At 38.1% G+C, this 27,959-nt stretch overlaps 1 protein-coding gene across 1 annotated transcript in view; it reads right to left on the bottom strand.

Moving 5' to 3' along the window:
- LOC106876258 (uncharacterized) overlaps positions 1 to 27,959 on the bottom strand; it is a 102,352-nt gene that overhangs the window by 4,824 nt on the left and 69,569 nt on the right. Inside the window, exons 12-17 of the mRNA XM_089362622.1 lie at positions 26,349 to 26,584; positions 19,085 to 19,169; positions 16,747 to 16,839; positions 14,272 to 14,468; positions 6,568 to 6,661; positions 904 to 1,455 (exon numbers count right to left, since the gene is read on the bottom strand). Of these exons, the coding sequence (XP_089218748.1) occupies positions 904 to 1,455; positions 6,568 to 6,661; positions 14,272 to 14,468; positions 16,747 to 16,839; positions 19,085 to 19,169; positions 26,349 to 26,584 (1,257 nt within the window). The remainder of the gene's footprint in view (positions 1 to 903; positions 1,456 to 6,567; positions 6,662 to 14,271; positions 14,469 to 16,746; positions 16,840 to 19,084; positions 19,170 to 26,348; positions 26,585 to 27,959) is intronic.

Genomic DNA, 27,959 nt, shown 5'->3' with positions numbered 1-27,959 from the left:
TAAAAACCAGAATGTCATTGGAAAGTAGTGTATTCAGAATGACATGGATTTTATTTTAGTAATTGTGAAAAGGAAACAGATTGACATGTTACTAGAAGGTTGTACTCATGTAGCATAAATAGAGGATTCTGTAATTTGGTGTTCATGTACACTAAAAGTGGCATAATGAAATCTTGTTACAAGTACAATTGAAATTTTAGCTTATTTATGCAATGAAAAGCAAAAAGAAGGCTGACAAGGAAGCGATGTGCTGAAAGTATGGCACCATGCAGAAGTTATGGTAACTCTTCAACGTATTTCATTCACATAATGTAAGAATGTATTCTTCCCAGGAACTACTTTAGATCAATTGTTGTAAGGTTTTAAGTTTTTACCCGTCGCTTGGTTTAACACCACCGCCTTCGGTTTGGGTGCATTTAGCAAGTACATTGAAGTCATCTCGCCGGCCTGAGAACACCTTTCTCTGTCTGTCTGTCTGTCTGTCTGTCAGTCTGTCAGTCAGTCTGTCTGTCTGTCTGTCTGTCAGTCAGTCAGTCAGTCTGTCTGTCTGTCTGTCTGTCTGTCTGTCTGCGTCTGTCTGTCTGCCTGTCTGTCTGTCTACGTCTGTTTGTCTGTCTGTCTGTCTGTCTGTCTGTCTCTCTCTCTCTCTCTCTCTCTCTCTCTCTCTCTCTCTCTCTCTCTCTCTCTCTCTCTCTCTCAAAAGACTCGGAGGATCTGAAAACGGTCAAGGACAGTGCTTCTTCTCATGTGAGTAAACCATTAAAAAACTACTTTTGTTATGAACTGCAGTAACAACAATGTTCCACAGTCTGTTCAGTGCAAAATCAAGTCACGCGCGTACACACACACACACACGCTCGCACAGAAATTAATATAAAAAGTGTTGTTTAAAAAGAAAATTACTTTCGATTGATTGAGCTGCTGATACTGAATAATCGACGCTGTTTATTTCTTCCGTTCTGGTTGCTGACGTTGATGCTGTTGTTATTGTTGTTGGTGCTGATGGCGATGACCTTTCTGTTGAAGTTGTTTCCTCTTTCGTCGACGTGGTTTGGCTTGTTATTGTTGGTGTAGCTGTTGGCGTCGTCGGCGTTGTTGGCGTCGTTGGCGTTGTTGGCGTCGTCGGCGTCGTCGGCGTTGTTGGCGTCGTTGGCGTTGTTGGCGTCGTCGGCGTCGTCGGCGTCGTTGGCGTCGTCGGCGTTGTTGGCGTCGTCGGCGTCGTTGGCGTCGTTGGCGTCGTTGGCGTTGTTGGCGTCGTCGGCGTTGTTGGCGTCGTTGGCGTTGTTGGCGTCGTCGGCGTCGTTGGCGTCGTTGGCGTCGTTGGCGTCGTTGGCGTCGTTGGCGTCGTTGGCGTTGTTGGCGTCGTTGGCGTCGTTGGTGTTGTAGTTGTTATTTTAGTGGTTGTTGTTATTGGTGCTGGAGTTGCATTCGGTACGTACCAGCCTTTCCCGTACACTGTGGTGTTGACAAATAGAAACGCATTAAAAAGTCTATTAGTGATAAGGTCTCATCATTGATATTAAAATATGGTAAAAAAAAAATGAAATAGTTATTAAACAGAGGTAATTTCCTTTCAGTCATATATGATAAATTGTGACACTTATAAGTGTGCATAATTGTACATTATTATTTCTCTTATCCTTGATCTGGCAGCTATCAAGAAAACTATGCTTCGACGATGTCTAATAAAACTAAAACATGTCTGCAGCTGTCACCCCCATTTGCTAAAATCAGAATAAATGCATATTAATGATTGAACTGTTTTTTTTGTTTTTTTTTATATCTTCGGATCTTTATGGTTTAACGGCCAACACTTGTTTTCTTAACGAAACACTTTCAAACTTGGGATACTGGTAGAATGTGTCATATAAAACATGTTTTTCTCTTAGCCTTCTTAACAAAAATTATTTCTTAATAAGTTATTTCATGTTAAAGTTGTCGTAGTTCTGTAATTTCAACCAATCACTGACGTCTATTCAGCTGAATACAGTTAGTGCTGTTCGGTGTCAAGTGTGTTATTCCCTGTTTAATTATATCATTATTCCCTAGTAAGGGTTTAGGGTTTTAAAGTTAGTGTTGGGGTTTTAGAGTTAGGGTTAGGGTTTTAGGGTTAGGGTTGGGGTTAGGGTTAGGGTTATGGTTATGAGTTCTAGGGTTAGGGTTAAGGTTATGACAAAAATGATCATAACCCTAACCGTAATCCTAAAACTAACCCTGACTCTAAAACCCGAACCCTAACCCTAAAACCCTAAAGCTAAAATCAGTACAAACGCACGAACGATGTCATAAATAACAGTGACAAACGAAATATATACCGCTGATAGTTGTTGTTGACAACGGATAGTTTTTGTTGACAAACAACGGCACTAATTTTATCCAAGGGAAAAGATCCCCTGACACCGTTGTTTACATTCCACGGCGTAATAGATTTCACCTCAATAGACGTCAGTGACTAGTTGAAATTACCGAAATACGACAATTTTTTTACATGAAATAACTTCGAATACAAAATTTTTTATCTGTTCTATAACACAAAATATACAAGTATTTGAAGTTTGAAAGTGTTTCGGTACCAAAAACACTACATAAAAAAATGTTGGCCGTCAAACCATAAAGATCCATATCTTCATCATATAAATAGTTATTGCATCTTTTTTGTCTCATTATTATGAAGACATAAGACCTAGTGGATAGCGTGTCGGACTCACGGTCACGAATACGATTCTCGGACCAGGAGATGTGTTGAGCAAGGCATTTCATTCCGTGTAATTCCAGCACGTTCAGTTGGAATTGATTACCAGCGAGGTTAACCCTGCAACGAACAGGCGGCGACCTGTTTTGGCAAATGTCTTTTACTTTCAGCTTGAACGCCTTAACAATACAGATAAGCTTCGACCTAATGAGCCTGTATGCTTGAGGCAGGCATTAAATATGATAGCACTAGCTTAACTGTTATTTTTTGAATGAATGATATCTCTGAGTAATTTTCCTTTGTCCTTGTGAATGTGGTTAATCTGATTATTAGTTAACAGTGGTTTAGAGCAGTGGGCCTCAAACTGACAAAAAATATGGTAAATTATTGATATGATCTTCACCAATAGTCTGTCACTTGCCTATCTATATCGCCCCTATCTGGCACAAGGTCAACAGTTTCTGTTCCATCTCATACAGCACATATGCATATTTATCGGTTTTAATGACATATAGAAGATCAGCTCTGATCCGGAGTATACGTAGTTCAAATCCACTATCATGTCACCCCGTGGAGTCAGATCATTGCGTGTTTTACACGTTCCTTTTATTGCTCTCGTCGACATTCTTTTGTTTCTGCTATCTTTTTCCTTTTTCTCTGCAACTGTCCGCTGCTCCTTTCCAGCCACTATTTCGCCATCATTGTTGCAAATGAAATTAGTATCGTCCGCTTCTAGAGTCGAGAATGAGGCGATCGTCACTATTTCTGGAGCTTTGCCTGATGGCATTATCGGAATAACCGGTTCAGGGACCGACTAGTGTTGTTGCTGTTTCTGCTGCTGCTCGCTGCTCTCTTTCTCTGTTTTTCCAGCTCTTCGAGACAGAAGGCCTTCAAATGGTTTTGCTGACACAAAGTAACAGCTAGGTCTTCTGTACTACATTGTACTATCAATTTCGAGGCGCAGCTTTGGATTGGCCCCATGGTTTTGAAGAGTTACAAAGACTTGCTATACCCCACTATGCTGATACCCCACCTCTCGGGACAACATATCATTCCTTGCCACCATCGCAATCACAATATGCTCCGACTGTCCCCTTTGCGTTATGTTTGGACGAGTGTGTATGGACGACTGTGTATCTCTGCTTGACGTGTTGCCTTATACTTGGTCCTAGACATTACTGAAGGCTTTTCTTCATTCAATTGATAAAATATGCTGTCATTGTTGAGCGAGTCATCAGAATTATCAAATAAGTATTATTAAAAAATTATATCATTATATTTATATTTCAAAACTTCGTGGTGTGTTTTACAATACTTATGCCTTGTTTTGCTACTTTCTGATGGTTTTCCATACAGTTATTAAGGATTTCATTTTGGGAGGTGTCTCTCTCTGACATTTTAAGGTGCTGAAAGTTGGTCAAAGAAAATAAAGACAGAAAAGAAAAGAATTAATTTTTAGATAAAGATCGAATGTAGGAGAAAATCGCCCTGCTCACCCTTCTTTGAATCGATTCGAACGAATTAACATAGAAAGCCATCCAAATAAAAATAAGAAAAGGAATCCAGAAATGAAAGTGTTGCAAATCACATCTTGTCACAATATAATAATAATAATAATAATAATAATAATAATAATAATAATGATAATAATAATAATAATAATAATAATAATAATAATAATAATAATAATAATAATAATGATGATAACAACAACAACAACAACAACAACAATAATAATAATAATAATGATAATAATAATAATAATAATAATTTCTTGCCCCCTCCACCACAATCCCCGGTCCCCTGATTTGTCCATGTGGGATTATTTATTGTGGGGAAATCTCAAGGTACGTGTGTATGCGCATAAGCCCCGTACATTGGACGATGTGAAGGAAGTTATTCGCGTGGAAGTCGCCCAAATCGACAGAGCAATGCTGGAGGGAGTGGAGGACAACTTCCAAGAACGCCTTCAGGAATGCATCAATGAAAACGGACTTTACATGATGGATGTTGTTTTCCACTCTTGATTTTGACAAATGCTAATTCAATACGAACTCATTGATGTCAATAAAAGTTTGTTAAATTTTCAGAAACGTCCATCCTCTTTGCCCCACCCTGTACGTATACACCCTGTATATATATATATATATATATATATATATATATATATATATATATATATATATACAAATATACACACACACACATACATACATGCATACATACATGCATACATACAAACACATACACACACACACACGCACGTAGGGTACGATGGATAAATTGTCACCATTTTGTCTTTTTAATTTCGCGCATGCACATTGTCTGTTTTTGATTTTGTTGACTACACAGTATAGTAGGGTCAGCTGGACACCCTATGTGAGAAAAACACCACTATGACGCAATTAACTCTGCCATAAATTTGGAAACGACATGCTGTACTGCTTGACATTCGTACCGGAAGCTCCAATACAAACATTTCAGAGTGTTTGGGTGTCAATCTGAGGACATGTAACGAGAGTGATAAAAATCAAATCAAGCATCTAGTCAACACCAAGGTGTTTGGAGTGATCACTAGTGATGGCGATGTTGTCCCTCCATTCATCTCCCCACATGGCATCAGACTCAACACGGAGGCCTACATCAAGTGCATGGAGAAGGTAGTGCTGCCCTGGGTCAAGTGGGTGACTGCTGGAAGACCCTATGTCTGGCAACAGAATTCTGCACTATGCCACACAAGCAGGAGAACCCAGTCATGGCTGTCAGACAATTTCTGCGACCATATCACCCCTAACATCTGGTCACCTAACTCCCCAGACAGCAACCGCCTTGATTATTATGTGTGGGGTGCAGTTGAGCGAGAGACTAACAAAACTCCTTATAACCCCAAAGGCAAGGATTATGGTAGCATTCATCAACTTAAACAAGGAGATTGCAGGAGATTCTGAAGTCGTCTGGAGGCTATGGCTAAAGCCAAAGTCGATTTAATTGAATAACTTTACTCTTTAGTCAAATGAGATGTCAGTGTTATTTTCATTCACCGCACCCTGTATGTATGTATGTATGTATGTATGTATGTATGTATGTATGTATGTATGTATGTATGTATATATATATATATATATATATATATATATATATATATATATATATATATATATATATATATATATATATATATATATATACATTGCTGGCTGGAGCGAACCCTGGCTATGTCTCTAACGACCAGGTACTCGCATTGAAGATGAGCCAAGCTAAGTCAGTCTCGCGACCTGTTGTCTGCTAGAGGATGGTAGGGATTCGTTCCCCCTGCTAGCAATATATATGAATGTACAGGGTGAAGTGCCGCACTGATAACCAGCTGGCGGAAGGTCTGCCTGGGGTTAAACTAGCAGTAACATGAAACAGCCACTTTGATGTGGCGATTAACCATTTACACAGGCCCTGAAAAAAAGATATGGGTGTGGCTTTTCCTCCTTTGACGACGATATGAAATTAAAATTAGTAAAATTATTAGAAACATTTAAGGCTAGTATAATAATTGCTTGTAATTTAGGCATGAAGCTGATTTTGAAAACAGTAGGGGGCTAATTAATACAAACGACCTTAGTACTTCACGGTTTATTTTATTGTTGTCGAACGATGAACGGTAAAGTTGATCACGGTGGGATTTGAATAAATAACGTAAAGAACTGCAATATATAGCCAGAGCATTTTCCCATCGTTCAAACGATTCTGCCAGTTCTTCGCCTTCACACATGTGTCATAATGAATTACTTTACAGGGGAATATAGAAGAAAAATTGAAAGTATACCTATGATGGCGCAATAAGGGAGTAATATTTGACAAGGAAATTTAAACTATATACTTACAAACAATTTTCCATTCACAGTTACCATCTTCGTTGTGGACGGTTGTTAATGTGTAGAACTCGAGCGTGTCATAATGTATCAATGTAAGATTCACCTGGAGAATAACAAATCATACCAAAGTTAGCTGGGTGTATGTATGTATGTATGTATGTATGTATGTAGACGTACATCCACATATACATACAAACAGATACACACGTACATAAACACACATACAGGGGAGCATGGGACCATATGCATACATACACATAGAGAAACCCAAACACACAAACATATATTCATTCACATATCTATATATACATCTAATTATTAAACAATTATTAAAGTGGAATATATATATATATATATATATATATATATATATATATATATTCAAAATTCAAATAAATTATCATTATCTTCAAAAAATAATGATAAAGTGGTCACTATATGGTAATGCATATCTTATTGCAGAGAAGCTCAAAGATGGACTTTGAACTTCTCTGAATTAAGACCTGAAATATAAGATCTTTTCCCTGAAGACGGAGGCTCGTCTCATCCTGTGTGAAATGCACCCATACATCCGCATTTTCTGATGGACTAAATCTACAAACATTATTATGGATCGCCGAGCCTCAGAAACAGCAGTTGGACTTGTAACACCTCTCTTCCACCCCTTTAATTTTTCTCTGTCATTAGTACTCTGTGCAAGTTGGACGTCAAAAACTCACTCTTCTTATTGACCTTCACACTCATACATTTCATGTGCACATTCTCTTGTTTTGTTATTGTTATTTTTAATGTACGTTTATTCAATTTGACTATCTATCTATCTATCTATCTATCTATCTATCTATCTATCTATCTATCTATCTATCTATCTATCTATGTGTGTGTGTGTGTATACTCTTTTACTCGTTTCAATCATGCTGGAGCATCTCTGTGGTTTTTCTGATTTCCTCAGTCTGGGCTGCTTCACTCCTGTATGTGTCTTTGTCCAAGCTGTTGTCCCATTCAATGTATAAGGGAGTTTGATTCCGTTGCCCCCGACTGCACCTCATGTCGGGCTGTTGATTCATCCGGTATTGCGGAGAGGAAGATGTCTAGTTTCTTTTTGAAAACATCTACTTCCATCTTATGTAAATTTCATAATTTCTGTGACAGGGCATTGAAGAACTGTGGGACTTTGAACCCTAGACTATTGCAGTATCTGACCCTGAATTTAGATGGAGTGGATGGTACCTTTGGTACGATACAACGGTGGCTAGTTCTGGCATTTGTATAACATTCAATACTGAAATTAGGTACTAGCCCTTCTAGAGTTTTCCATATGTAAATTTTTGCATATTCTTTCGCCTTCGATCCAAAGAGTAAAGTTGCAGTTTTCTCAGCCTATCCCTGTAGCTCATCCGATGCACTGTTTCAATCTTCTTAGTGTAGTGGCGTTGAACTGCTTCAAGCTCTGCTGTTAGTTTGGCACTATGTAGTAACCGTAACTGAGAGCAGTAGTCCAGGCACCTGAGAACAAAGGCACTCCGCAGGGTTATCATAGTTTCTTGGTCTCTTGTCTTGAAGGACCTCGGTATCTATCCTGCCAGTTGTTTGCATTTTGCTGCCATCTTGGTAACGTACATGTAAAATGTTGCATCATTGTACATACTGATCTAAAAGTCTTTCACTGCCAGTGACTCTGGATTGCAGTGCTTTCAGATCCTGTATATGCAGGCTGTAGTGCATTCGTGAGTTGACAGTGCAATGCTTGAAATTTTCCAGCATTAAACTGCATGTTGCTTAATTCGGCCCGCTTCTATATCGAATTCAGGTCCTGCTGTAAGCTTGCGACGTCATCTTGATTTTTTATTGTTTGTAATAATTTTGTGTCATCAGCGCAGCTAGTGACAGTGGCTGTCTGATTGACCGTGTACATGTCTAAGAGGGCTATTATGAACAGTAATGGCACCAGAACAGTTCCCTGGAGGACACCGCTTAAGATTTGAGTTTCCACAGAAAAGTCACCATTGGCTGCAACTACCTGACATCTGTCTTTAAGGAAGTCATACAGCCACTCTCCCAGTTTACCATTAAGGTCTCGTAGCTTATGACATATCATGGCATGATTTACCTTATCAAATGCCTTTGCAAAGTCAAGGTATATCACGCTGATATCTCTATGGTCAAACAGCTATTTCAAAACCAGTCATAGTGTTGTAGGAGTTGTGTGATGCAGCTTCTTCCTGGACGGAAGCCATGCTGTGTATTGTTTAGTAGGTCATTTTCTTCTAGAAACGTTATCAACTTCTTTCTAATGATTCGCTCCTTACTGATTTGTGAAGTCAGAGAGATTGCTCTGTAGTGTTTGGCCTCTGCTCTGCTTCCACCTTTATGGATATGGCTTTTTAGGAAGTATACCACTTGCTAGGAAACTTTGGAAAAGTATCTGAAGTAGTTTCGCTAAAGCCTTTTTAAATTGTTCTCTGAGTATCTCACTTATCCTTCCTGGGTCCACTGTCAGTGAGTCATTCCCTTGAAACAATGGTCCTATTGTATATTGTATTGTGGCTGTTTCCTTTGTGAATTATAAATTCGCAAAGGAAACAGCTCTGGGATTTGCTTTTTATGCTTTCTACAGCTCTCTTATCTCTCTCTCTCTCTCTCTCTCTCTCTCTCTCTCTCTCTCTCTCTCTCTCTCTCTCTCTCTCTCTCCTCTCCCTCTCTGTTGCCTATTCAGCCACTTTGAGACCTTTGACCTGTGTCTCATAAGGATTTTTCTGTCCCTTGTAATCTTGTTTGTCAGTGTACTGGCTTTTGTTTTGGTGATATATTTAGTGCATATAGCTTGCACCATTGACATAAACTGGCTGGGTTTCAAGTCAATGTCTTGCATACATAGAATCTTGGACCAGTTTCATTTGTGGATCTCTTTGCGAATTGATTCTCATTTTGCTTTATAGAAATTCAGGGTGGATTAGGCTTGAGTCCTCCTGATAGGGTAGATACGAGAAATAAACAAAATAGTGCGTCCCAAATGAATGTAATCAAAAAAAAGTGATACATGGAAAAATGGAAAATGAGAATAAGACATAGAGCATACACATGAAGCTTTCATAGGATTGAGTTTCTAGGGTAGAGCGCTCTGAAACTAAGTCGATTCTGGTTCCCCTTGTTGATGCGAGGTATTACATATCTAATTGCCCTTTTCAATTATCACTTTTTAATGTCTCTCTTTATTTTGATTCTATCTATCTATCTATCTATCTATCTATCTATCTATCTATCTATATATATATATATATATATATATATATATATATATATATATATATATATATATCTAAGATTAGTACTTATTCTATTGGTCTCTTTTACCGAACCCTATGTAACGGGGATGTAAAAAAAACAACGACATTTGTCAAGCAGTAGTGGAAGGTAAACATCACGAATGCACGCACGCACGCACGCACGCACGCACGCACGCAAGCACGCACGCACACACGCACACACACATACGCGCGCACGCACGCATGCACACACACACACATACATACCATGAGCTTCTCTGTTTGTGTCTACCCACAGGGATTTGGTCGGCCGAGACAACCCGTGTTCAAGGTACTACGCGTGTTCAAGGACTGAGCGAAAGACCATATTGTTGAGAAGTTTCATAATACCTCCCTCTACGCAAGCACGCGCGCGCGCGCGCGCGCACACACACACACACACACACACATACACACATCTATATAAGACCTCCCACTGCAGAAATATTTTTGGAAGAAAATTTTCCTTATAGGAAATATGTGTGGAAAATACAGTGGGCTATGAATGACGTCATAGAATTGTCGGTCGTATTGCCTTCTTGCGTCAATATTTCGCCGCCTTAAGGCGGCGAGCTGGCAGAAACGTTAGCACGCCGGGCGAAATGCTTAGCGGTATTTCGTCTGCCGTTACGTTCTGAGTTCAAATTCCGCCGAGGTCGACTTTGCCTTTCATCCTTTCTGTGTCGATAAATTAAGTACCAGTTACGCACTGGGGTCGATGTAATCAACTTAATCCCTTTGTCTGTCCTTGTTTGTCCCCTCTATGTTTAGCCCCTTGTGGGCAATAAAGAAATAAGAAACGTTAGCTGGGTGAAACGCTTAGCAGTATTTGACAAACTTTGACAAGGCTAAAAACTGTAGTCAATCACTCAATAAATAAATAAATAAATAAATAGTTAGATAAAACTGGTTGTATGAGTGAAAAAAAGGGAGAAATGTGAAGAAATAACTAATGAACAAAAGAGTGGATTAAAGAAAGAAAGAAGAAAGCTAAATTTCTAGACGAACAAGCCAAATGTTAAGATTAACTTAGATAATGCCTATCTTAGATTAATAGCTAAACATTATCCCAGACAACCAACGTAGGAAAATTGTTTAATAGGCATAAGAAGTGCATCGACACTTCGCTGATTCTGATCCGTGTGGTTAATAGAAGGTATATTGCGGAGGTGAAGTAAATCATATCTTAGATGTTCATGCAGATAAAGTACCACATGTCCATTTTCGCCGCTAATAAAAAAAAAATTATCCTTCAAGAATTCTTGCATGTTAGGATTATATACGAACACCATGAGATATTCAGTCTGTGTATGCATGAGTGGAACTATATTCTTTGGTATTGGACACATTCACTTAAAATCCAACAATGTGTTTGTCTGAAGTTAACGAAGTAGACTCCAAGACAACTTTGGTCGTCAAGCTTTTATACATTACTATCTCGGTCATCTGCACATGGGAAGGTGAGTGAACAGTTGTTTCTAACATAGGCAAATGGTCAAATATTTTAAGAAAAAGGGGTTAGTCAATTATATCGACCCAGTTCTTAACTGCTATCGAATTTTATCGACACTGGAGGGATGAACTTAGCTTCAGTGGGATTTGAACTCAGAATGTAAAAAAGCTGGAAGAAATACTGCAAAATATTTCGTACGATGCTTTAATGATTTTGCCAGTCCACCACTCCATATTCAATAACGGTGATAAGCCGATAAACCGAACGTGGAGGTCGACTTGCTAGAAATAGCAGCCAAATACCTTGCAAATCACACTATTCGTTTGAGAAAAAAACACACGGGAAACATACAGGATGGTTACGAATTGAATGCTTTTGATCACAGGTCTCCTCAATCAGTGCTGACCTAAGGCTAGGCAACAAAATCGCTATGATGATAGTTTCTTTTCAACTACGTGTAAAGTTCATGGAAAGAAAAAAATGGAAAATAACAATTTGATTTCTAGATTACTATGTATACATATATATGTTCAGCCCACTGTCATGTCAGCTGCCAAGAAGTTTAGCTATCTCTTCCGTGCTCCGACACTTGCATCTGAGAGTACATTGTATCTTTATGAGGCCACCACTCGACTTTGTATTGAATATTGTTGTCATTTTTGGGCTGGTAACTACTCTGAGTGTCGACATTTGCTTAACTGAATTCAGAATTCGGTTAACATGGTGCTCCTATTCTTTCTACTAAGTTGAAGTTTTGGGACCATCGCTGAAATATATCTTCGTTGTGCTTTTTTCGATATCTATATTTATAAAACAAAGGATATGTGTGTGTGTGTGTGTGTGTGTGTGTGTGTGTGTGTGTGTGTGTGTGTGTGTGTGTGTAGTAGTAGTAGTAGTAGTAGTAGTACATATATACAAACTATGCCAATTTAATCCCGAGCAACGCCGGGTATCTCTGCTAGTATATTAATATTTCTGATAAACTTTCTAGTCTTGTACTTTCTGTCAAAACCTTTAAGCGTGTCGCCGCTTCTCTTCCCAGGTGCATTGTTTCTCCGCTGAACTTCCTGTTTGCCATGTGTCCTTTTATATTAGTATCTACCGCGGAACAGTAGTGTGCCGCGTGAGATTTCTGGAGTACAGCGAAAAATATTTTTCTGATTTTCGAGAAACAACGATCCAATAACATTCGCAAAATTCGAGCGTAAATATATACTAATTATATAAATCGTAAAATACGGTAAATATAAATTAATTGCGTTAGACGACAAACAGCAGTTTTGCTACAATATATTACTTTTCGAAGGCGGGGAGTTGGCAGAAAGGTTAGCACGCCGGGCGAAATCCTTAGCGCTATTTCGTCTGTCTTTACGTACTGAGTTCAAATTCTGTCGAGGTTGACTTTGCTTTTCATCCTTTCGGGGTCGATAAATTAAGTACCAGTTGCATACTAGGGTCGATATAATCGACTGGCCCCACTCACCCAAAATTTCGGGCCTTGTGCCTAGAGTAGAAAATAATATATTACCTTTCTGCATTTAAACCAATATTGTTTGTAAGTAAATTCTTTAGTAGTCCTAGTAATTTTTAATTTTTGATTTATTTATAGTTTATATAAATTATTTTATGTTAATATTTTATCGATTTTTAGTTTTAGATTTAAACATGGACAGATTTTTATTGAGACCTCAGAAAAATGAGAAAGAGAGTCATAGCAAACAAGACGGACACCAGAATAAAAAGGCCACCTCATCAGATCGAAAGTATAATGAAAATTACATCCAATATGGTTTTATATTATCGGAAAAAGACGACCCAGTTCCTTTTTGTATGATTTGTTTAACAACACTCTCAAATGAAGCGTTAGTTCCCAGTAAACTTCAACGTCATATAATAACAAATCATCCGCAAAGTAAAAAAGTTTGGTAGATATTGTTTTATACTAATGGCTTCTTTCCTCGAACTGCTACTTTCTGGGACTCATTACTATCGTCTATGATATTCAATTCTTTAAGCTTTCTATCAGTCAACATCTTTTGAATTCGTAGGCCCCTTCTTTCCATTCTTTGTAGCCCCCTATGTTACAGTGACCTTAATCTTATATGGGACAATATTTAAAAAAAAATCAAAGTTCTAAATTGTTCATTGAAAAAATTATACTTAATTTTTTATTATTTCCTTTTCACTGGAAAATACGTTCCCGTAAACGAAATATCTTAGATTGTAAAATATCTATCTCCAAGATGGGAATATCTTTTTGTCACCGTAACAAATATCACGTGATATTATATTTAGAGTAATCGCCATAATTTTAATTCCGTGGTGAATGAATTCTACTTTTTCAAATCAATCTATTTAATTAAAATATAATTAAAACACATTTCTCATATGCAGTTTTGCAATGTGTGTGTGTGTGTGTGTGTGTGTGTGTGTGTGTGTGTGTGTGTGTGTGTGTGTGTATGTGTATGTGTGTGCGCGCGCGCGTGTGTGTGTGAGTGTTTGTATATGTGTGTGTGTGTGTGTGTGTGAGTGTTTGTATATGTGTGTGTGTGTGTGTGTGTGTGTGTGTGTGTGAGTATGTGCGTGCGTGTGTCAAAGACGTTATTATTGTTTCAGTATCAATTAATTAGAAATGTAACATTTGTTGTTACACACAATAGCAAAGGAATGTCGCTAGGATTACCTGTCTCCAAGGGAGATAAATCTAATAAGATCAGTAATCTCGCTTTGAGGAGGACAAACAAACAGAGAGAGAGAGAGAGAGAGAGAGAGAGAGAGAGAGAGAGAGGGGGAGAGAGAGAGAGAGAGAGAGAAGACAAACAGAGACAGTGAGATGGTAACAAACTGCTAATCATATAAGTTCTTATTTTCAACTGATCAGACAGTTTAACAATAAGAATTTCTCCCTAGCGATATAGAAAGGCAATGTAGAAACGAAAAAGTACCTCCACTTACTTTTACTTTTGCACACCTGGTTTCACATTTAACCAGCATTCTGTTTGGATGTATTATTCCGTCATCATTCGGGCAAAATACTTCTTTAACGACTGAGGTGGGCGTTTGGGAAGAGTATGTCAGCATCTTCGTTAAGGAGCCACTGTTGCTGATCAGGTTCACATGTCTTATCCCTTCGCCAGATATTGACATCAGAACTAGATCAGAAAATAAAGCAATATAACAAAAGTAATTTTTGTCGGAAGTAAAACGTAAGAAGAAATACCACAAAAGTACTTTTTCGGCTCTCTATGAATCTTTTTATCCGTCACCCAACCCCAACATAAAAGTGGTTTCAAATTTTGGCACAATGCCAGAAATTTTAGGGGAGTGGTTAAGTCGATTACATCAACCCCAGTGCTCAACTGGTGCTTATTTTATCGACCACCGAAAGGATAAAAGGCAAACTAAAAACCGGCAGTATTTGAACTCAGAACGTTAAGCCAGAAGAAACATTGTTAAGCATTTTGTCTGATGCTCTAACTATTCTATCAGCTCACTGCAGTATTCTTTCTAATTTTGGCACAAAACAATTCTATTTCCCCACTGTCTTCATTCCCAAAACAATAATGCATAGCCACTTACGTCTTCGTTCGACTATATGCAACCATACACAGCAATGTGCCACCGTGAATGTTTTATCTTTTCTGTATATCAGAGTTCTTAAACCTTTTATATTAAGTCAGTTTTTGAAATCAATTCTATGCCACAGGGAATCCGTACTTAAAAATTATTATATATGCAATAAAGCCTACCTAAACCAGAAGCCCTTGCATAAGTGTTAACCTAACCATAATTTGAATTCCAACGAAGGATCATCACGCAGTATCAATGTATGGTATATAAACAACAAAACCACCATGTAACAAAAACCCTTTAACAAGTTCAACCCTCCAAGAATGAAGGACACACAAGTTATAAAAGAGATCACAAGTTATAAAAGATTCACAAGCAACAAGTATATCAAACGCATACTTTCATCATTAGCTGCCTAATGGATATCATTATGGTTTCGACATCTGGCGGTGTCAACAGTGTTAAAAACATAAACGCTGCTTGAGAACTACATATTAGCACAATATGTCCATTATATCTACTTATTATTTTTGTTAAGTTTTTTTCTCTTTGATGAATTAAATTTCATGAGAGGTTAAGCAAATCGTAAAACCACCTTTGAAAGTTACTCCAATGATAATCGATCAGACGCCTAAAGTGGGTTGAAAAACTTTCGTTTTAAACAAGATATCGTTTAAACTAAATTCCTATAAACAGTGATTACACTGTGTAACACGGTTTTTGTCCCAGGGTAGCAACTGTTATTTCCTATTTGCTCACCCTTAGAAAGTATGAAAAATAGCTAATATTTCCTTCAAACTTTGCTTTTGTTACGATATCTATTCAAACTCCAAAGAATCCCTCTCAACACATAGCCATGATGCTCCCCCATTACTCCTGCTCATGATCAGAGATACACATGTTGCCAGCCACTAAGGGACATGCTCAAGTGTTTAAGGCGAAGCAACTGACAATCAATCTCTAGGTATTGAGCAGAATATTTGCTCTAACAATATTTCTGTTTCAGCAACTCAGCGCTGAATCTGTCCGAAATATATTGGAAAATAGGTAAGTTTCAAAACATTAATGTCCAGGGCACAAAAGCAAAGATTGAAGGGGATAGTAGTCATTTCCTTTGATTCCTAGATAAAAACAAATAGGAAATAACATTTATTGACCAAAGGCAAAATATAATAAGTAAATAAAAAGTTTTTTACACCGTATCATTTTCCCAGATGGTTCTTCTTACACATAGATGACAATAACTCCATACTTTAGGTGACATGCTGTGCATGTATAATTGTTTCAAAGTATTCCACAAGGACAACAATTTTGAGAGGTGGGTATAAGCCAAAAGCATCGACGTCAATTTTCAGTTGGTATTTATTTTATCGACCCCAAAAGGTTGAATCAGTTTGGTGGTTTTTGACACCAGAATGCAAAGGGTCAAGAGAAATACAGCTTAGCCTTTTGTCCGACGCACTAATAAATCTGCTTGCTCGCCGCCTTATAGTGCAGATATAAAATTGCGAATATAAAAATTAAACAATAAAAATAAGTTTTTAAGATGCATTTAATTAGCCTAATTATTAATATTTCTCGTGGAATCTTAGGATTCCAGGAAATTGTAGGTAGCGAAACGTTGCTGTACTGAAGAGTACTCTCCTATTGTCTTATCGGTTTCACTTGACTTGCAGCCATACATACATACATACATACCACGGAATCTGAATCAAGCTGTTTTGGATGATATATATATATATGTATGTATGTGTGTGTGTGTGTATGTATGTATTCGCCCATGCATACACACATGTACACACACACACACACACACACACACCACATTACACCAAACCACCACACACACATAATAATTACTTGCGAAGTGTGTCTGTAGCCCGAAAGCTGCCAGGTCACAGAGTTTATTTCTTGAGCATTCCGTTATAAGTTTTTCTTTGTCCAAGTTTGAATCTGTTGAGTAGAAACAAGAAAAGAATTGTAAAATGGATTTACAGTTGGTTCAGATTTTTCACAGATCCTTGTAAAGGAAGAAAAAGTATAACATCTTTAAAATTAATTGACACTAAACCGGCGAGCTGACAGAATCGTTACTGCGCCGAGCAGAATGCCTAGTGGCCTTCCGTCCGACTTCACGTTCTGAGTTCAAATGCTCCCGGAGTCAACTTTCCCTTTCATTCTTTCGGGGTCGATGAAATAAGTACCATTTCAACAGTAGGAGCGATGTAATCGACTTATCATCGCCCTTGAAGTTTCTGGTATATAGTACGTATTTTATCATCAACGTTGGGTGTGATGAAAAGCAAAAATGTTAACGGATTTGGATTTAAGATAAAGAGATATAAAACTAAATACAATAAATAATTTTCTCTCTGGTTGATTAAAGATAGGAAGAACAACCAGTCAAAAATATTCTTATAAACATGTAGACAGTAAAATTAAGTGAACTTAGTTCATTCCATCTGCCTTTCTTCTTTCATATCATTCATTAAATTTCTCAGCGTAATTACACAATCGGTTTCTTATAATACAGGGGGTGGGGTGAGATACAATTCTATTGTTTTCCTTCTTTTTATAGTTATTTTTTTTCTTTTTCATTAACCCTACCGAAATCACATGTAAAAGAAAGTTAGAAAAATCTGAAATCTGCTCCAGCATTGTCACAGCCTCTGGCTGAAACCGAAAGTAGAGTAATAGAATCTTTAACCAAAGAAAATCGAACTTTAAAACCGATAAGACAAAATGGTATGCAACTCGAATACACAAAACAGAAAAAAAGATGAACTGAAATAAGATAAAATGAAATAAATCTTTAAGATATAGTTAGTAGAAAACAGGTAACAGTGAACTCGAAGACAAATCTAAAGAAAATGTCTCAGAAACAGAGGAAACAAGTATTGCTGACCTCTGAAATCGATAAAAAAAATCTATTACAATATGTAAAATAGATAATATCAAACAAATATCACAGATGCTTTAACCGATTAATGAGAGGAGGATAGACCTAAAATTGAAATTGGAGTAGAAATCAGTTATCAATGAGAATTTCAACTCTATTTTAAAATTTCAAATCTTCAGTATGCCATCAAGACCGACTGTGCATTTCATCCTTTCGGGTTTGATAAAATAAGAACTAGTTGAGCACCGGGGTTCCGTGGAATTGACTTGCCCTTTCCCTCAAAATTGTAGACCTTATGCCACAATTACAAAGAAAAATTTCAATCTTTAGTATCAGTCAGGTGAAATTCTTTCAAACTAATTTTCTTGAATAAAATACCAGCCAATTCACTAGGCGGTGAAGTGGCAGATTTGTTAGAATAGTGGATACACGGCTACGCTGTATTTGTTCTGAGTTCAAATCCTGGTGAGGTTAACTCTGCCTTTCATCCTTTCTATGTCGATTAAAAAATAGCAGTCCAAAGTAATAAAATAACAAAAACGGTATAAATGTCGAACTAAATACCTTGCGGTATTGTTCCCGAAAAGATAAAAGGAAAAGTCGACTTCAGATGAATTTGAACTCAGAACATAAGGACGAACGAAATGCCGTTGAGTATTTTGCCCGGTGTGCTAACGATTCTGCCAGCTCGCCGCCTTGCTTTGTGCCTCATATTAATATTTGTTTGGGTTTTAGCTTTGAGGACATGATATCCAGGAATGGAATGACTGCCCAATAACAATGACAGGAGCTAACGAGGGTACCTCGTTCTACAATTAATACCTTAAAAAAAAAAACATATTAAATGATACAGTCCTAAATAACCCTCAGCGAAAAAAGAAATGAATGTAAAAAAAGTGGAGGGATCAGAGCTGAAATATTTTTAATCATGATTCATCTCAACATCAACAAAAACAACAAGAAATGACCAAGTGAAATCGACAATTTCTTTCACCCAATTTTTTAATCAAGAGCGAAAATAGTACTCATGGACCCTTTACAGGGCTTCCAAAACTGATAGGGAGAGAGAAGGAGAAAGATATTCTTGAACTGTGACAGGTCATGGCAAGATTTGAACTCAGAATGCAGAGAGATGGAACGAATACTGCAGGATATCTGATCCGACGTTATTATAAACCCCGATAGGATGAACTCTGACTACAGAGGATCCAAATAAATACTGTATGGCATTTCTATTCACCTCTAGAGACATTTCTACCTATTGGCAGCAGGAAAAAATAAAGATTTAGTAAAACTTACCACATCTATTGATATAAATGTAATGTTCGCTTACTGGTCCAATGATAAACATTCTGTATCTCTGTCTTTCTCCATAAACTGTAATCTATTTGAGAAAAAGTAATATTCACTAAATTACTCAAATAAGCAAAGAAATAATTAAAATTTGGCAGTTTTGGGGCGGCTCAACATACACACACACACATGCACACACATATGTATATATTTGTATGCCTGTATGTGTGTGTGTGCGCGCGTATCATTTAATGTACACAGTGTTAAAATAAGAGCTACTAATAGTTTCTTGTCACGGGGCACCGTAAATAGACTGATTTATATAACACGCCTTGTGTTTCCAAGCAATCTTCAGGCTCAGGGCCACAAGGTCAGTTCTATTTGAAAACCTGGACGTTGGTATATAATAAACTATGAAAAAAATCTATGCCATATATAAATGGATCATAAAAATGCAACATATGCGTAGCAGAAAGATCGTATATACTTTTTAGATCCAAGAATCCTATCACACTTCTTAATTGCAGAACCGAAAATTTCAGTAAATGCAAGCGCATAGACGAATTTCTCCTGTCAAACTGGAGTTCTTTGATTTAAATTAAAATATATAAGAACATTCGGCAGTTCTTTGATCAATGAAATAAGATTGATAGGTTAGAATGCTTAGCAAAAAGGGGAGCTTCCATAACTTTAAAAAATCAAAAACTTAATTCTAGCAATAAGCCCACCTGTAGACTTATAAAACCAGTAACAACTGCAATAGGTTTAGTAGCTTCCAAAATACTAAAAATTATTAATAAAATTAGGAAGACTACAGAATTACAGCAACAGACAAATAGCAATGTTGTCATAGAAAAGTTTAAGAATGTAAAAGAAAAGCATAGTATTAGATTTTCACAATTTGATATTGAACTTCTTTGTGGATAATGCAATTGAGTTCATCAGTAATATATATCGATCTTAACAAATCCAAACTTTGACTTTATCATGCATGTGCGAAAAATCTCCCTCTTCAGTAAGGGTTCGGCTAGAAGCAAAAAATCTGAACCAGATGAATTGTTTGATGTATCGATGAGAACATCTGACAGTGCTGATATTTGTGATCTAGTAGGTCTCTTTATATTAGATATACAAAGATCAAAATTTTCCTTCCACGACATTAGTATAAACGGTGATGATGAATTAGGCATATCACATGATTGCGATGGACATACACTCAATAAGGAAAAAAATCATTTAGCCAGTTAAGCCTCAAAATCACAGATTTCTTAGATATCTCCCTAAACTTGTATTCCCACAAAACATTAGAGCCAATAATAGCAATAGGGTATCTACTCTCTCCTCATGTAAAGAAATAATTGATAAGGCAGCCCCTACTAAAATAACGCTTTGCATAATAGTGGGCTCAAAGAGAAAATAGCTTACACTCCTGCCACAAAAAGTACGAATCCTAAAAATAGACCTAAAAAGATTTTCTTTCGAATGTAAAAACTAACGCAGCTAGTAAATTCTTTGCCTTAATAGACAAGCATTTCTCGGATAGTTATGAATATTAGAAAATCTTTGATAGATGTTCAGTACAAGTTTTTTACAGCTGCTGCCCCAACATGAAATATATTATTACACATAGGTCACACCAGGCGCCTACTCTAAAATGTAACTATAGAAACCCATACACTTGCCCACTCAGCCAGGCATGTATGGTTAGTTAAATGGTCTATGAAGTTAGGTTACTTCAGTTCTACAAAATAATGAGACTCAAAAGAAAAATTCACTGGTTTATTCAAACGTGTCTTAAAGATAAGATATGTCAATCACAGGTCTACTTTACAACATGTAGATAAAAAGAAAATCACAAAGTTAACTAGCTATACCTGGGACTTGAGAGCTAACAATACCCAACACACTATCAAGTAGAGCGTCAAAGAATAACCCATGTCATACGTTGAGGGAGTAAAGGAAGTGCCGGCTTTGTATAACTGAGACATTTCATATCCTTTTTAAACCCATGGACTCCACCGGCCTACTGAATTCTAGATCCGAAATTTTCACAAAAATTTAAGCATCGGAATAAATTTCTGTTATTGAACTGGAAAATACCTACTCTCTCAGGATGAATCAGGCAATCTCAACTTCAATCTTTCTGTGTTGAATTAACCACCCAACCACTATTAACTCTCATTCTAATGGATCAAAGTAACACAATTCTTATCTCCACTTCTGTGCTTCTTTTACTTGTTCCCTTCATTCACTTATTGTCTTTCGTTATTTCTCAAATTTTCTCACGGTACGCCATCCGACCATCAGAGACATGAAACTAATAGTTACTTGAATTTAAATACTGTATGTATGTATGTATGTATGTATGTATGTATGTATGTATGTATGTATGTATGCATGCATGTATGCATGTATGTATGTATGTATGTATGTATGTATGTATATCGGGAGATGGATGATATCGTTGATTATCATTGATTTTTAGGAAATTCTATAACATTAGGTACATTGTTAATTATTTCATTAAACATCATTCATTTGATAATACTTTCTTAAAGCTAGGTATTTAACATGCAAGTGATAGCCGTGTAATGCTGCCAGAAACGGCAAAAGAATGTAACTGACATTGAATATTTACAGCGCAGTGGGAGTGGATGCTCAAGTATTGACAATGATGATTACTTGTCTGTGATTGAGCATCCCCCACACGCGCGTACACTTACGCAGTTCTTCTTCTTCTTCTTCTTCTTCTTCTTCTTCTTCTTCTTCTTCTTCTTCTTCTTCTTCTTCTTCTTCTTCTTCTTCTTCTTCTTCTTCTTCTTCTTCTTCTTCATTTCCTGGACATCACTGTCTCAAGTCCTAGAACTCTTCAGGTTAGTCATCTGGTTTCCATGACGCACGCATACGTGAGCAAGATCACAACATTCCCCAACCCCTGGATGGGATACCAGTCCATTACAGGGCTACTTATTCATAGTTGAGCGGACTGGAACAGATTGAAATGAAGTGTTTTGCTCAAGAACAGAACGACCACTCGGTCCGGGATCCAAAATCATGATCGATAGATCGTGAGTGCAACAACCTAACTCCTGGATCTTTTCCATCTATCCAGTTTCATTAACAAGACATGGGGCAATCTGAGTTTGTAGGAAATGATTTTTATGCAAAATGCCCGTCAGTGAGTTGAATTGGGGATTTTGTGATTGTGATGTAAACTTCTTAGCCATTCAATAATACAGCATCTGTATACAGCACAGTAGTAGAGTTGTAAAAGTAAAATAATTGGAATTTCTTTTTTTTAGAAGCTAATAATTTCTATCTTCTATACTGTCTTTCTGGCATCAGGATGAACATTGTGGTGTCTCTGCAAAAGATGTTGCACAAAACAACAACCTGATCAGAAGCTTCAAGACTGCACTTGAAACAATTCCACCTGATTTCAGGAAATACAATGTAGTTATCAGGTCAGACAATAAACTATCTGGTCACCATGGAGGGAGGTTTAATGCGCCAATAGCAAATGAAATAGTTATGCTTCTGGCTGGGCAAGAACATGACAGGCGTAACATTCTTCTCCATTTCAGAGACAGCAGACTGATGAGGATTTCAGAAATACACAGGTCTTGTGATGCACTGTTCTTTTATGGAAGAGATGGTTACCATAACAACATTGCTTAGACAAACTCCTCAAAGAGAATCTCATCCGATGACTTCTATGCATTCCACATCATGGTGAGGAGTAAAGATGCCAACCACATCCTACATTGTAGGGATCTGTTCAGTCAGTTCATTGTTGACAGGCATGCAAAAATTGAAAGTGAACGGCTACTCTACTAGAGAGTGAAACAGAAGAAACTAAGAGTGGAATCATATGCACACCTGCAAGACGCAATGCCGAATGACCATGATGTCAACAACACGGGTTAGCTGATCATGCTTCCATCATCATTCACAGGAAGCCCAAGATATATACAGAAGCGCACACAAGATGTAATGACATATGTTAGACAATATGGAAGACCACACCTCCATATAACCTTCATTTGCAATCCTAACTGGAAAGAGATTAAAAATGAACTCTTCCCAAGCCAAGAGCCAAGAGACAGACATGACATAATTGCAAGGGTCTTCAGACAGGTTATCAAGCTCATGCAGTTATTGACCAAAGATAAGGTGTTCGGTGCTACTAGATGTCACATGTATACCATAGAATGGCAGAAACGTGGTCTTCCTCATGTACACATCCTGCTATGGCTTACAGAAAAAAAATCCACGCCAGAATGATAGACACATTCATCAATGCAGAGCTTCCAGATTCTCAAGAAGATCCAGAACTCTTCAGTGTGGTCAAGACTCAAATGGTTCATGGTCCACGTGGGAACATCAAACTACATGGTCCACGCATGCAAGATAGAAAGTGTACGCAAGGCTTTCCAAAGAAGTTCCTTCAAGAGATCCAGACTGGACATGATGGCTATCCCCTCTACAGAAGAAGGCCAGGTGATGGTGGGTTTAAAACCACCATCAAGAAGTTAGCTCATACTGAAATTCCAGTTGACAACAGGCAGGTAGTACCATACTGTCAACTCCTCTCCAAGATATTCAAGGCACACATCACCGTTGAATTCTGTAATTCAGTGAAATCCTTTCAGTATGTGTGAAAATATGTTAACAAGGGATATGAGATGGCAGTATTTGCAGTCCAGGATTCAGAGAATTATGAAATCAAGACCTTCTAACTGGGGAGGTATATCAGCAGTGGTGAAGCATGTTGGAGAATCTTCAAGTTCCCCATTCATGAGAGATATCCCCACGTAGAACACCTTGCAGTTCACTTAGAGAATGGAGAAAAGTTTTACTTCACCCCAGAGACAGCGCAACAACAAATGAAAGCCCCAAAGAATACCACACTTACAGCATTCTTCAAGCTTTGTCAGGATGATGAATTGGCTGCAAGACTACTACACAATGAAGTTCCACAATACTACACCTGAAACAAAAAGGAACGGAAGCGATGTGCACTTGGAGCACCCACAGATCATCCTGGTAGAGTAGTTGTCCATTCCAACTACTCAGAGTTCAACTATCTAAGGCTTCTCTTACATAATGTCAAGGGACGCACATCATTTACTGCCTTACGTACGGCTGACAACACAGTATGTCTAACATATCACCAGGTTTGCCTTCTCAGAGGTTTTCTAGAAGATGATGCACACTGGGATTTCACTCTGAGAGAGGCACAAATGTGCAAGTCTCCTATGCAGCTGAGAAGCCTTTTCTCCAAAATGCTGGTGAACTGTGGATTGTCAAATCCGAAACAGCTTTGGTACAAATACAAAGAAGGGCTTTGTGAAGACATTCTTCAAGGAATTCAATATCAGTATGAGGATGATGTCACAATCAATGATGACATCTTCAATGAAGCATTAAGATTAATAGAGGACAAGGTTCGATCACTGGGTGGAAACAAACTTGAACTGTGTGGTCTTCCAGCTCCTGTCAGAGATGTTCAACACAGAGATAATCAGGGAAACACCATACAACATGGAAAGTTTGCAGGAAGTTGACAATGAGAAGGAACCACTACTGATATAACACTCGTAGCTAAAATCCACGAAAAACACGTGGCCCAAAACTACTAGTTCATTGTTTACTTAAATGCGATGTATAAGCTGTATACAGGTTATTGAATATATTTCTCCGAGCAAGTAAGAAGAAAGATAAGAGTTTGGGGCTATGCCGAACAAAGCAATCATTAAGGAAACCACCGATGTCAACTGATTGTATGACTAAACTATAAGGAATTTGACAACGTCAAACTCCTTATAATCTAGTATTCATTAGTGTGTTTGTGTGTGATATGTGTATGTGTAATTCCACTGCTTGCGCTGCGTTCTTTTCTTTAGTCGTTTAGTAATGATGACAATTATTTTGACCTGTTGATAGAAGGAATAAATTTCTTTTTTTGAGGGTTCTAAGCTACAGAAATGCTGGAGATTATTTTTTGGTAAACGGGTTGGTGTTTAACAGTACATTAGGGAAACATTTTGGTCTTATTTAGTTTAATGTAGATCGCAAATTTGTGGTCCATATTGCCAAATACTCGAAACTGTGGATACCTTACGTGAAGCATATTGGTTAACTTAACGTGAATTCAGAGTATGACTTAGATGATCCACTGTGGTTTGTTCCAAATCTAGATTGGTGCATTCTTTTAGTCATAGTGATGTTTGCTTGATAGTTGGAACTACTTGAGCAGGCTTATGAAGCTTTTTTAGTATCATCTCCTTCCATACAGACCCAACGTGCGTCCAAGATGCCATTCCAGTTGTCCGCAAACACTAACTTTGTTTACTTCATGGTATTGCTCTATGAAGTTGGTGTCATCTCAGGTTAGTAGAGACATCATCATGCGTAGAGCCGACCAGATCCATCAGTGCTTTCTATCGCCGTCGGTCCTGTGCCAGCTCCTTTGCATCCTCCAAGGTGACGTCGAGCCTCTGGAGATATTCCCCAATCATTTCCAGTCATCTGGTGCGAGGCCTGTCATGAGGCTTCTTCCATCCCGCCGCCACTGCGTCGAATTAGTAAAATCCTGGTAGGATGATCTAGCGGGAGACAGAGGACATATCTGTACCAGCACATGCGACGGATAGCTATAAGGTGGGAGACTGCAAGTTGATGCGTGTTCGCATGCAATTCTTTGTTGGAAACGTGTGATCGTACCATCTGATATTCTCGGTGGTTCTCAGAGCTCTGCTATTGAAGACGTCTATCCTCTTTTCCAGTGTCTTCGAGAAAAGCCACGATTCTGCTCCTTAGAGGAGAATGGAGAGGGTCGATGCGTTGTAAATGCGGAGCTTCGTCTTCCGGGAGCTTCCATAGAGAGTACATGACCCCAGTAGCCAGACCACATCTGCGGTTGATTTCCGGGTTCAGGTCTCCATTGTTGGTGAGTAATGTTTCTACAAGCCTTAAGATATCTAACAAGTCAGCTCTGCAAGCAACCATCAAAGACCTATCATTCCCAATGTTCCTCCTCCCTAAGCACCAAGTCATAATTTGGGCCTAGGAAGATTGTACTTATCTCTGGGTCTAGCCCTTCCGAAACATCACTGCCATACTACTCTATCTAGGCCAAGTTTCAATCTCGAAGTTAGCCAGAAGGAAGGTGAGTGAGGGATAATTATAATATAACAATAACAAGGACTACAACAACAACAAACGCAAACAAAAGTAATAACAATATTAAATATAAATAAATACTCACCAGCAAGTTAGATAAGGTTTTATATGTATATCTCGAAAAATTAAACACATTCAAGTGTCCTAATGTCGGCAGAGCGAATGAGAACACTTCTTCATTTTCACGATTAGCTTCATCTTGTGTTCTTTCGTTGATTCCGCAAAATAATTTGCAACATTTGGCCTTTTCTCCTTGAAAACATACATGTATCATGTACAACAAGCTGATTTCAGAGGAAAACTTTACATACCAGCTGCTATCTGCAATGGAGTAAAAGGCAAAATATATTATGGGAAACACGATCGCACATGTATCTGCACGTACACACAAATACATGTACATCATACATTAATACATAAGCACGAACACGTACGCAACACAAACACACACGCACACACACAAACACATGCACACACGCACGTACACACACACACACACACACACACACACACACACACACACACACACACACACACACAAATGCATACATGCCAACAATGAAATACAAGTAACCGAGTTAATCTGAACTTAGTTGCTAGGTATGCTAGAAAAAGCAGTTAAATCGTCTTAAATATCTCCACCTACTGTCATAATAATAATAAAAAGTATATGATGGTATAATCAAGGCTAGGGCGTCTTCGATCATAGGTTTGTTCGATCAAGCTCACCCTGGCGCTAAACAACAATAACAATAAAATCTCAATAATTACGACCACTTACTTGCGCATGCGAACATTTTCGACGAGGATATACTGAGTAAAAGAGAATTGAATCAACTGCAATTCACTACTCCATTTGGATTTACGGTTGAGGGTGGGTTTGCGTTCCTGCATGCAGACAACTTCAGTGACTGGTCTCAGCATTGCATCAGTGGCATGTGTAGATAGGATGTCTAACCTAAGTCTCTCTCAGGAGACAATTAAAAGTGAGTGTTTTGGGGACGATTGTTTTGTACTTTACCTCTGGGATGTCACACAAAATCATCCATCAAAAGTTCCCCATCATGCTGGGGGTCCACTTACCTTGGTACATGTTTTCCATCTTAGTAATATCTTGATGGAACCTTTCTTCATGCTCATCACTCACTGCTCTGAGTTTCGAAGGGAAGAAGTTGAGGTGGGAGTGGAAAAAGTGAATTTTGAGTGACATTCGGCATCCCATATCCTCATAAGACTAGCAACTTCGTTACAAACTTGGTAATCTAGTACTTGTGTGTTACCACGGAAGCCATGGAAAACTAACTTAAATGGTCCCCGAGCTCTCCGTTCCGTTAACGTAAGAAGCTCCTCAAAGTCCTTATACTTCAGCACCTCTCGGATCTGAGGTCCGACAAAGATGCCCTCCTTGAGCTTAGCAGAACTCAGAGCTGGGAGCAGAGTGCACAAGTGCTGGAAGGCAGCGTCATTTTTGTCCATGGCCTTCACGAAATTCTTCATTAAACCAAGCTTGATATGAAGAGGAGGAAGAAGCACTTCGTTCATGTCCACCAGAAGATTTTCTTGGATAGTGTGTTCACCAGGCATGAAAGTGTTCCTAGATCTTGTAGTGCTCGACTGTCCCAGAGACAGAGAAACAACAGTACTTTGTGAAGTCTGCTTGATACCCATAAGGAGCCCAATGACCTTGAGGTCTCCG

The sequence above is a fragment of the Octopus bimaculoides genome, chromosome 14 (genome assembly GCF_046866305.1).
Source record: "Octopus bimaculoides isolate indiv1 chromosome 14, ASM4686630v1, whole genome shotgun sequence".
Taxonomy (NCBI): Eukaryota; Metazoa; Mollusca; class Cephalopoda; order Octopoda; family Octopodidae; genus Octopus; species Octopus bimaculoides.
This window is presented reverse-complemented; position numbering and strand designations above follow the sequence as displayed.